This window comes from Coenobita brevimanus, chromosome 70, assembly GCF_032717465.1.
Source record: "Coenobita brevimanus isolate Jiangsu-jjx chromosome 70, ASM3271746v2, whole genome shotgun sequence".
In the NCBI taxonomy this organism is placed as follows: Eukaryota; Metazoa; Arthropoda; class Malacostraca; order Decapoda; family Coenobitidae; genus Coenobita; species Coenobita brevimanus.
The window spans coordinates 41,577,429-41,589,995 of record NC_137023.1 but is presented as its reverse complement, the minus strand read 5'-3'; the positions used below and the strand labels follow the sequence as shown (position 1 = coordinate 41,589,995).

The 12,567-nt window shown below is 42.2% G+C and overlaps 1 protein-coding gene and 1 non-coding gene across 2 annotated transcripts in view; one reads left to right on the top strand and one right to left on the bottom strand.

Moving 5' to 3' along the window:
• Positions 1 to 12,276, bottom strand: part of LOC145406425 (uncharacterized) — a 57,447-nt gene extending 45,171 nt beyond the window's left edge. The window contains exons 1-2 of the mRNA XM_080277581.1: positions 12,198 to 12,276; positions 10,044 to 10,167 (exon numbers count right to left, since the gene is read on the bottom strand). Of these exons, the coding sequence (XP_080133707.1) occupies positions 10,044 to 10,167; positions 12,198 to 12,276 (203 nt within the window). The remainder of the gene's footprint in view (positions 1 to 10,043; positions 10,168 to 12,197) is intronic.
• On the top strand, positions 477 to 595 carry LOC145406531 (5S ribosomal RNA). The gene has a single exon (XR_013898554.1). It is a non-coding gene; the product is annotated as a 5S ribosomal RNA (ribosomal RNA).
• Positions 12,277 to 12,567: the final 291 nt, after the last annotated feature.

Below are 12,567 nucleotides of genomic sequence, written 5' to 3'. Positions count from 1 at the left end.
TGTTTTTTGAGATGTGGATTCCAGACAACAGATGCATACTCCAGAGTTGGTCTAATGAATGACGTGATTATCTTTCTCAGCATGTCTTCATTTATATATGTGAATACTACTCTCATATTAGGATGCCATGTGTACATGTTCCATACTTTATCATTAATGTGATCAGCTGGAGATGGTGTGTTTTTGATAATCACTCCTAAGTCCTTCTCCTTCGCTGATATGTGTAGGATTGTACTTCCTAGCTTATAATCTCGTTTTTTTTTTTTCACTTTTACCAAACTTGATTACATTGCATTTGTCCACAATGAATTCCATTTGCTATCTGTTGTTCCATTCATGAAACATGCTTCTGTAGCTCTCTACAAGAGTCTGTGCTTGTAACTTTCCTTTGAATTTTTGCATCATTGTAATGGGGCAAGGTGAAGTAAGGTGGAGCGGCCTGGAACTCTACAACAGGTGTACCGAGTTTTAGTAACTGCAACGGCCATACCACGTTGAGTACACCGCTTCCCGTCCGATCAGCGAAGTTAAGCAACGTTGGGTCTGGTTAGTACTTGGATGGGTGACCGCCTGGGAACACCAGATGCTGTTGGCATCCCTACGTGTCAAGTGGGATTGGTGGAGGATTAGTGCCCCTCCCTGTAAAACAATTAACTCTAAGCCCTTGACCACCCCATCTGGGATACATGGCGTCTGGCAGTGAATGAATGAATGTAATGGGGTCTATAAAAGACGGCATTGCTAGAGGCAATGCGGGAATCCTCTCTTTGGCACAGTGGGTAACGCGCATGCATATCAAGGACGATTGCCAGAGATTGAATTTTGGCCAGGACAGTGTGATTAATTTGATAAGTTTCATCTCGGTTATTTCATTTGTTGGCAGTGGTGTGGGATGTGAGGCGAGGCTTGGAGGGCAATGATGTTGTTGGTTAGCTGGCAGGATCTTAGTCATTACATCCCAGTGGTGAGCTGTCTAGTATGGTCCGCAGCACCCCCATTGGTGGCCTCTAATGCTACGCTACTGTGTATTTGAAACTGACCAGTTAATTACCATGGGGAAAAAGGAATGATGTAATGGGGTCTACAAAAGTCTGTGTTGCTAGAGGCAAAGTGGGGATCCTCTCTTTGGCTCATTGGTAATGTACGCGCGTATCAAGCGCAAGGGCCTGAGATGGAATCTTGGCCATGACAGTGTGATTAATTTGTTAAGATTCATTTTGGTTATTATCAGCAAACATATTAAGGTAGCTTCCATTTCCTGTTGCTGTCTATGTCATTTATATATACTTAAAACACAGTTGGTGCCTGTGCTGAGCCCTGTGGGACTCCAGTAGTCATTTCTCCCCATGATGAGCAGTTTCCCCTTAATACTGTTCTCATTTCTTTTTCAGAGAAAATCTTGCATCCAGCAGTACAGATTACCTTGGCTTCCTCCTTGATGGTACAATTTCCATAAAAGTCTTTACCGTGGTACTCTGTCAAATATTTTTTTGAAATCCAAATAGATTCTGTCTACCCATCCTTCTCATTTCTGTAGTGTTTCCACAAGTCTACCATAGTAGCTTAATAGATTAGTAACTCATGATTTACCCTTTCTAAAACCGAACTGTCTTTCTGTTACTGTTTTTTTCAGATGATTTACCCAGATATCAGCTTTTTTGATATCTTACCTACAATGCAGGTCAATGAAACTGGTCGGTAATTAAGTGGATTTTGTCTGTTTCCTTTCTTGAAGAGGGGAACAATGTTTGCCTTCTTCCATATATCAGGTAGTTTACCTTGTCTTAAGGATTCCTTGAATATTAAATGTATTGGTCTGCTTAACCGTTCTGCACATTCATGTAATACCCAGTGTGAAATCTGTCAAGACCATTTGCTTTCCCTGTGTCTAATTTACTCAACTCTTCCTGGACCTCTTGTTCCGATATACTGTACATATATTTGTTAATATGTATGAGTAAGCTTGTTCATTTTAATCTTTCTCGAATCTACTTTCTTCCATAAAAGCTGATTGGAATTTTTTGTTTGGTACGTCACAAATATCATATTCATTGATAGATTTTCCCCTCATCCATGATGGACTGTATTTTTATCTTTGACTCTAGTTTTACTTCCTATGTAACTGTAAAGCAGCTTTGGTTGATCAGTACTTTTATAATGTCTTCCATGAACTGCCTCTGAGCTTCCCTTCTTATCCTTGTATAATCATTTCTTGACTGGTTGTAGTTGTTATGTGCCCTCTTGCTATGATGTCATCTGTACGTAATCCACAGCAATTCTCTTCTTTTTTGCTTTTTTTACATTTGATATTAAACCATTTCTTTATCTTACCCTTATTTCTGTTTCTTTGTGCTGTGGGATATACATTTGGATTCCAGCTTTGTAAAATTCACAATATATATTTATATATATATATATATATATATATATATATATATATATATATATATATATATATATATTGCCAGACACCTCAATCCCGTTTGGGGTGGCCACAAACAAATTGCCTCCAAGTCGCCCTGTCCCCCACCATTTCACTGCCCTGCTCCCAACTCACACCCCCCTCTCTCATATACCTCCACCCCATCCCTTCATCTCATCCTCGGCCTCCCCCTCCCTCTTCCCCCCTCCACCTCACTCACATACACTCTCTTCGTCAGTCTTTCACATTCCATCCTCTCCACATGGCCAAACCACCTCAGTGTGTTCCTCATAATGCTTCCTATCACAACCACATCCACACCACAACGCTCCTTTATATCCTCATTCGTCAGCCTGTCTCTCCATGTGACTCCACAGGCTCCTCTTAAATAACTCATTTCCATTGCTGTCACTCTTGACTTGTGTCCTTCCAACAACGTCCAAGCTTCACTTCCGTACGTTAGAGTTGGTATCACAATACTGTCATGTAGTAACTTTTTCACTTCCATGCTCACTTCCCTGTTTCTTATCACTGCTTGAGTATCCGCTGCAGGACCGGCCTATCCCGACCGAAGTCGGGACGATGCAGCCCATGTATCTCTACCAAGTGGCTTAGGCTGCCTGGTAGAGATTGTATGTAGGGTGAGAAGTGCTTGTAAGTGTAATTGTAGTGTTGGAGTGGCTTTGGATGTGTGTGTAACCTGTGAACCAAGTGTAATCGGCCGTGCAAGCCGACTGGGTGCAAACATACTTTATAGTAAGCGACATTGGTTCAACCACAGCACCCCTTGTGCCCGCCAATGCAGTACGGGGCTTGGTGAACACTCCCAAAGTTTATTACCCTGGCGGGGCGCGAACCCTGGCTCACCCAGGTATGAAACGCACACTCTACCAGTGTACCACAGAGGCGCATATATATATATATATATATATATATATATATATATATATATATATATATATATATATATATAATCTCCCACCATGTGCCAGCTATTTTTAGCTGTATGGGTCGCCTTTGTGCCGGCCATTTTTCAGCCTTTTTTTCAGTGGCTAAAATGATAGCTTTTGATGTGAAAACAATGAATTTCACCATTAAAATGCTCAACTAAGCTCAGAAATGGGTTTATTGAGTCCTGCATACTCTATATTGTCTACCCGCTTTCTCTCGCTTACCATGTAGGTGAGAGAAAGCAGTTTTCTATGTAAGGTATACTCAGGTATTTATGCTGGGTTGTGGCAATGTTCAGTTCACTTTTCTGATTACTTATCACTCCAACATGTATCATAATTTGCGTCTTTCTCACTGTGAATGCATTATCATACACTTACTTGAAGATAGGTACAATCTGACTTCATTATGTACAGTCCTGGCACTTGCAAGAAGGTATTTACAACTTCTATCTATCTATCTATCTGTAGCCCGACGCCCTAATCCCGCAAAGGGTGGCTGCAGACAAAACGCCTCCAAGTCGCTCTGTCACCCACCATTTGACTACCCTCCCCCCAACTCAACCCCCCCTCCCTCATATACCTCTCAACTCCATCCCTCCACCTCATCCTCGGTCTACCTCTCCCTCTCCCTCCCTCCACCTCACCTACATACACCCTCTTAGTCAGTCTTTCATTCTCCATTCTCTTCACATGTCCAAACCACCTCAGTGTATTTCTCCTAATCTTCTCAACCACATCCACATCCACCCCACAACGTTCCTTCACTTCTTCATTCGTCAACCTGTCCCTCCACGTCACTCCACATGCTACTCTCAGGTAACTCATTTCCACTGCCCTCACTCTTGACTTGTTCCCCTCTTGCAAGGTCCATGCCTCGCTTCCATACGTCAGGGTAGGGATCACAATACCATCATGCAGTGACTTCTTAACTTCCATACTCACCTCCCTATTTCTCATCACTGCTCTCAGTGTACCAACAACCTTCCTTTCCTGCTGTACCCTTTCACGCACTTCATCCCCCAAAGTTCCATCCTTACTCATCACACTACCCAAGTACTTGAATGCACTCACATTCTCCATATCCTCACTATCCAACCTCACTGCACACTCTGTGACTTCATTCCTCTCAAACACCATAACTTTACTTTTGTTTACATTAACTTTCAGATTCCTCCTCCTACACACTGTCCCAAATTCATTCACCAAACCTTGCAACTCCCATTCATCTTCACTCAACAGTACTGTATCATCAGCAAACAGCAACACTGGAAGCTTCCAAATCTCACCCTCATTCATTAGAGCCACCCCCACATCCACTGCCCTACCCTGCACCTCCTTTACAACCCCATCCATGTATATATTAAACAGCCATGGAGACATCACACAACCCTGTTTCAGTCCCACATTGAGATCAAAGAACTCACTCAGCTCACCATCCACTCGCACCGTAATCCTAGCTCCCTTGTACATACTCTTCACAGCACTCAACAATTTCCCCTCCACTCCATATATTCTTAATACCTTCCACATACCTTGCCTATCTATTCTGTCATAAGCTTTCTCCAAGTCCATGAAGGCAGCATACACTTTCCTTCCCTTCTCTAGATACTTCTCCACTAAACATCTTAGAACAAATATCTGGTCTACACACCGTTTTCCCTTCCTAAATCCCCCTTGTTCTTCTCCAACTAGCTCCTCTGTCATATGCCTAACCCTATCAGTGAGTATTCTACCATATATTTTACCAGTCACACTAAGTAGGCAAATACCCCTATGGTTACCACATACTTCTCTCTCTCCTTTTCCTTTGTATAAAGGAACAATTATACCTGATTTCCAGTCCTCTGGAACCCTTCCCTCTTCCCAAGCCAATCTACACAACTTCCATATCCACTCCACAACAATCTCACCCCCAGACCTAAGCATTTCACCACACACTCCATCAATTCCTGGGGCCTTTCCCAACTTCATCTTCTTCATCGCTTCCACTACTTCCGCCCTACTGATCTCTTCCTCCCTCCTCTCATCTCTTCTTCTCCCAGCCATTCCCCAACCACTTATACTCGCACTACTCTCACTCTCCACATTCAACAAATCCTCAAAGTGCTCCTTCCATCTCCTCAGTTTCTCTCTCTTCTCCACCAACAATCTATTATTCCTATCTTTCACTCCCCTACTATTTCCCCTTTCACACTGCCTTACTTTCTTTACCTCCTTCCAAAACAATTTCTTACTCTCCCTCCATTTCACACTCAGATTCCTCCCAAACTCCTCATCCACTTTCTTTTTACTCTCCTTCACCAGTCTCTTAACCTCCCTTCTCCTGCTCACATATACCTCTCTCTTCTCTCTCTCATCTTCTCCCCTACCTCGACTCGCTAACCATTCACTATATGCTTTCTTCTTTTGTTCCACAGCTCGTTTCACATCATTCCACCATGCTGTCCCCTACACACCCTTGCATCTCCTCCTCACTCCACAAACCGCCTCACACGCAGTGCCTATCTCTTCCGTGAATATCTTACATACGTCTTCCACCCCTTCCATCTGCTCTAGCTCATACCTTCCCAGTCTTTCTGCCACTATGCTCTTATACTCTGTCATTTTCTCACTATCTTGCAATTTCTCCACTCTTCTCACAGGAGTTGCTTCCTCCTGTCTTCCCCTTCGTCTCCTCAACCACTTTCTTTGCAGCTCTACCTTGGCCATCACTAAGTGATGGTCCGAGACTCCATTCCCCCACCCTCTCCACACTCTTGCATCCAACACTTGTCTTGTCATTTGCTCATCCGCACACACGTAGTCTGTCATTGCCTTTCGTTCAACAAGTTCACCATCCATCCTCCTCATTACTCTCCATGTATACCGGTGGATCATCTTATGCCGAAAGTAGGTGTTGGCTATTGCCAACCCCTTACCAGCACAGATGTCCACCAAAGCACTTCCATTCCCATCTACGTCAGCTGGCACACCCCACTGACCAACCACTCCATCCACTCGTACATTCCCAACTTTGCCATTCTTGTCTCCAATCAACAACTTGACTTTACTCTATATAGTCCTTACACTTACAAGAAAATTTTTACAACTTACATTTACATCAAAATATTTACAAACTCCCTTCACTATGTACAGCACTGGGTGAGGCACACAGGCAGAGTGAGGCAGAGCGAGCGTCAGGGGGGGAGCAAGTGAGTGTATGGCCTTGACAGCTTGGAGGATGGTAGAGGAACAGTTACCATACATGCCTGCCAAAATTTACACGCGAATCTTGAAAAATGCGGTCACAGTGATTTTTTTTTTTTTTTTTTACCATTTTAAAACAGCACTGGCACCGACCGTGGAATTATGTCAGGCTGTTTTAAAATGGCACTGGCACACGGCGATATATATATATATATATATATATATATATATATATATCATTTATACCTTGTCCTCGTAGCTCCTTTTCCCAATCTCTTTCTATAAAGTTCTTTATGTCATGCTAGTTGCCTTTTTTGTACTTAAGCCTCTTTTTGTAATTTTCATTATCGCTAACAATATCATATGTTATCCTGAAATTACAAGCTAACTCTGCATGGTTGCTTTTGCCGAAAGGAGAGTGATAAATTATGTTGCCAGTTTCATTTTCTTGCCCAGTAAATATGAGATTTAATGATGATGGTTATTCTGGCCCCATTTTTGTGGTGTTTTCCTTTACATGTTGAGTTAGGATAAACTCCTGCTTAAGATCTAGGAGTTTTTGATCCCAACAGCTTTCATTGATTCTTACATCTGGAGTATGCCATTTTATATGTGTGTAAATCTCCAGTTAGTGTAATTCTTCCAGATTTTTCTTCCATACTACACAGTTGGGTCATAAAACTCTGTGTTGTAATTTCTGCTAGGTCATCGTATTAATCTCTGTTCCATGTGTTAGTCTTGGGTGGCGTATATAAATCTGCCACAGTTATATTCCCTTCAGATGTGTTGATCTCAGCTGCTTACTTGTGAGGATATATCTGGTTCTGTCTCTTTGGCTCTGAGTTTTTTCTTTGTTAATATCATAACTCCTTTTTTTTTTTTATTATTTCTGTCCCTTCTCCATGCACTGTATTCATCAAAATTAAAGAGCCACTGTGTAATGGGGTGTATAAAAGCTCGTGTTGCTTAGAGGCGAAGGGGGCTTGAGATCGAATCTTGGCCAGGACAATGAATAATTTGTTAAGTTTCATTTCAGTTATTACATTGGTTGGCAGCGGTGTGGGATGTGAGGCGGGGCTTGGTTGGCAATTTGATGATGTTCCTTGGTTAGCTGACAGCGTCCCTATCCTTACGTTCCGGGGATGGGCTGTTCAGTGTGGTCCACAGCACCCCCTATGGTGGCCTCCAATGAACTACTCTACCACGTATGTTCGAAACTGACCAAATTAATCACCAAGGAGAGAAAAGAGTGATGTAATGGGGTGTATAAAAGCCCGCATTGCTTAGAAGCGAAGGGGGATCCTCTCTTTGGTACAGTGGTAACTACGTGTGGGGATCCTCTCTTTGGCACAGTGGTTACATGCACTCGTAGGAAGCGCAGGGGCATGAGTTCGAATCTTGACCAGGACAGTGATTAATTTGTTAAGTTTCATTTCAGTTATTACAATTGGATATCCTTGGAGTTAATTTTGTTTCTGTTAGGCAAATAATATGAGGTTCCTTTTCATTAATATAGTCTTTTATTTCTGATAATTTGGATACCATTCCATCTACATCTGAATACATCAACTTGGTCATGTTATTTATATATTTGACACTGGTTGAGTATACTACCTTAATTTTTTTTTTTTTTTTTTTTAGTCCCTGCTGTTTTTTGTCATTTTCTACTACTTTGTAAAAAAACATTTATCTCTCTCTTCATCTGACCTTTAATCATTTTTTACTTTTGCTTCTTCCCTCTTTTCCTTTTGTAATTCCCATTCTTCCTGAGTTTGGCATCTTTTTATCCATACTGTTTTTAATTCCGCAGATTCCTCAAGTTTGCTAGCAGTTTTTAACACTTCTACAGTGTTCACACTTTGAAAGGTTACTTTCAGGGGACCTGGCATGTCTCTCATATTTCCCTAACCTTTGAAATCTTTCTGTGTCTTTCTCACAGAGGTCCTCTGACACTTCTTTTAATATATTCATTATAATTACCATCTCCTGGTCTTTGTAGATTCTATTACTTATTTCTTCTTCATCAGTGCCAGTGATTACTACAGATTATCCCAGCTGATTCTTAGATCAGTCTTGGGCTGTTTCTTATGATTTTTTTCACATCCCTTCTTATGCTTCCTGGTTCATCCTTGTTATTTATCTCTTGCTTGACTTTTGCGACTCTGAATATGTGCTTTGTACTTCGTTTTTGCAGTTTGCCAGCATTTCATTTGCCTGGGTTATCATCTCCTCAGTATCACTGCTTTGATCTATCACACTAGGCAACCTGCTTGCTTAACGCGAGGCATCCCATTGACGTATGGGTACATCGCAACATTTTGTCACAGCTAGACCCGTCGATGTACTGGTACGTCGCGCAATTGCAATGTTCATAATTTGCACAATTTTCAATTTTCGCGCGTGATTTTTGGTACGTATACATGGGACACCTTCCTCTATTCCTTTACAAGATGCCAGGCAGGGACAATGCCTTATCCCGCATGACCTCCCCCCCCCCACGCCATTGTCTCTGCAATTCACCTGTTACCAGTGACCTGGCCAATAAAGACATTCAGGGCCAGAGTGATTCCCCAATCGATGACAATGTGGAGGACAAAGTTTACGTAGCATTAGAGGAAGAAACAGTCAGAAATGATGATCAGGTAATGTAATAAAAAAAGGTCAGGTATGTTGATGTGTTAGTGAGTGAAACAACGCTTATATTGCCTATATTACTGTTTGAAAACCAATATACTCTCGTACTACATATAAATTCGTACCAAATAAATAAATACTGTTTATGAGTGGTGTGGAATAGTTATCCTCCCATAGAACTCGTTTTCTTTGGAGCCAGCCTGATAGAAAACCCAGTAAGGTAAGGAGGAACTGTTACCTGTATCGAGTATTTTAAACCTCAGGTGAGCGATTTCTCTATGAATTTTCGATGTTTCTCACCAAAAGCGGAAGTTTGAGCCAAAATTTTTTTTTCCAAAATCGGTTGGGACTGGAGGGAGTCAGTGGTGGAAAACCGGGATGTGACGGGTTAATTATATGTGCATGATTTTTGAACTCCTCCAAAACTCTCATGGCTGACTACTGTACTCCACATTTCACTGTGTGTGTGTGTGTGTGTGTGTGTGTGTGTGACCCCTCAATCATGAACCAGAGGCATATATCACTTAAAAGACTTATTTTGCCAGCACAGTTATAGATCAAGTGAATATTGATCATATTCCCACTATTTTGTAGAGACTAAAAGGACTGAGTGGTAGGTGGTGGTGCCCATCTTCCACTCTCTTGATGTAATGTCGCCTACATCTTTCTTTACTTTTATCATTCTTTTTCTGTCTGCCCTCCCATCCTATATCTCCCATCTTTCCTGTCGCATATTATTACTTCTGTTTATGGCGTCTGATTGTAGGTTGATGACAACAGACTGAACATATTTTATCCTCCTTTTCTTCCTGCTTCTTTACCCCCTCCCCCTCCCCACTTTCCCTTACCTATACTGGCAGATGTCTGAACTCATTCTCTTGACTGTGTAGGTGATGTCCACCCCTTTATTGAAGTTCTCACGCAGGATAAGTGTGTTGTTGCCGTATGACACTCCATTCTCTGTGGCGATGACTGCCGGGAAGGGGGGGGGGATCATTAGTACACATACATACGTTACCTCTGTTTAAACGTCTCACACACACACACACACACACACACACACACACACACACACACACACACACACACACACACACACACATATGCTGACTAGCACTCACATATTCCCTCCCACACTCATTCATACACCCTCATTTGCTCACATCATTCTCACATTTTTGTTCACGACGACTGTTCTGTTGCCTCAACAATACACAACTAAGTCCCTATACTTTCCGTATTCTTGTTATCTCCATCTCGTGATCTTTGTTGGAGACGTCATTACTTTTCTCGTTTAAACATTTTTTCAGAGGAGTTGAGTCGATGCCATGGTCTGTACAGTTGCTGACTTTTTCAGGGTATTCACTCATTCCTGTGTGGAATATAGCATTCTTCTGTGAGTGGCTTGGAACACAGAGGTCATCTGTGCTGCAGCGTGTAGTTGCTAAGTCACTTGCTATTGCTGAGTTACACTGGTGGCCAGTAAAGCTAGAATAGAATTTAAACTGTGTCTCATTACTTAAGATTCATCAGTTTAGTTTACCAAAATATCTTGCCGAACTGTTGAAACTTTCGTCGGCGCACCCAGGTGTGATGTTACGAAGCTAAGATGATCCCTTGCGCCTTAATGAGCCTATATAGAGGTGTTCATCAGTCATATGTCTCTGATCGATCTTTTTCCTATACTGCCCCTACGTTATAAATTGCCATTACCCACTAGGCAATTTACTCTCTGAATCTTTTAAGGGGGCAGCTCAAAACCTTTCTTTTCAAGGAGCTGTGATCTGGGGAGAGGTATTGTGACTGACAATAAAAGATTTGCTGCTGCATCGCCTGACTGTGCTTGTATATGAATGATATCATAGTTATTTTTATTATTATAAAAGTGTTGAAAATGTGTCGAGCGCTAATGAATTCGTAATTAAAAGAACTGGCGCTTTTGAGAAACAAGACGTTATTATTATTACTATAATTATTGTTATTCTTATTACTACTACTAGTAGTAGTAGCAGTAGTAGATAACAGTGGTAGTATTTTATTTGCAGCCTTCAAAACATGTGTTGCAATGTCACTTCACTTTTTCTTTACCTTAATTACACCAGGCACTGTTGTTATGAAATTAGTTCCAAACGTAAGAAGGCATTGCAACGTCAGCTATTCGCAATTTTGTCTCTATTCCGTCCACTTTGCCTTTAAGCTGACAGTTAGTAAGTAGCCCTTGAAGAGCTGTTCACAACCACTGTTTCTTCCTGTCTATTGTCTCATGTTTTTAGTCTTTCAAACGTAGTGTTTCTTATCCTCCCTACTTACGCATCGTGGCACAACGTCTCTTTTGATATGATTTTTATTAGTGACAAAGGCTGCAGGTTTGAATATTTAGTGTACTTTCCTGTCATAAGTATAAATAGCTTCCCCGTCCCCAAACACTCCTCCAACACACTCCCACAGCCCTTCCCACCCTCACCCACACACACCCTCCTCCAACACCCACCCCACACAGACACAAACACAAACACTCCTAGCCCCACTGCTACACCCTTTCCCATCCTCATCCTCACACTCCATCAGTCCATCTCTCCCAGCCATAGACGCCCTCTGTTTCTCACACACTCCCTTCTCACATAGATACATTCCACACGCTCACAAACCTTCCTGACTTTCCCTTCCTCATCCTCACACTCCATCAGTCCATCTCTCCCAGCCATAGACGCCCTCTGTTTCTCACACACTCCCTTCTCACATAGATACATTCCACACGCTCACAAACCTTCCTGACTTTCCCTTCCTCAAACATTATCGCGTAGTCAGAGTCCGGGGTGGCACCAGTCGCTCCAAATTACCTGGAGAATACCCTTGGACCATCTTACAGAGTTTCCCTTCGGTCACCCCATAATTAGTCTTGGTCACTCACATTCTTAAATCCTTGCTACGCCCCTGTTACTTCCTCTTTTCTTCTCTCTCAGACAAACTACCTCTCCAACAGACTTTCTACATCCACTCACTCAAACAGCAGACGCCAAAACCGCTGCCACAGAGATCCTTCTTGGTGCCGCCTTTCTTGTAGCACTCGATGGCGGTCATGCAGGTGCCAGTTCGGCCGTCGTCAGCGTCACAGTTGGTGTTGGCCAGCCGCACCAGCGTCAGGGGGGACACCAGCAAGTTGTCTGAGGGGAGGGGGGAGGCAGGCACAGCATTTAGGTACAGGCAAGTCTTACAGTGTAGGGTGCCATTTTTTGTACTGTGTTACAGTTATGTTCACAGTAAATAATAATAATAAAAAAGAATGCATAAGTAAGATCCAGTTTCCTATAAAGCTGATATGCAAACTTACCCATATTTGCATTGCTGGTTGTATGAAAAACGTTCTGATAT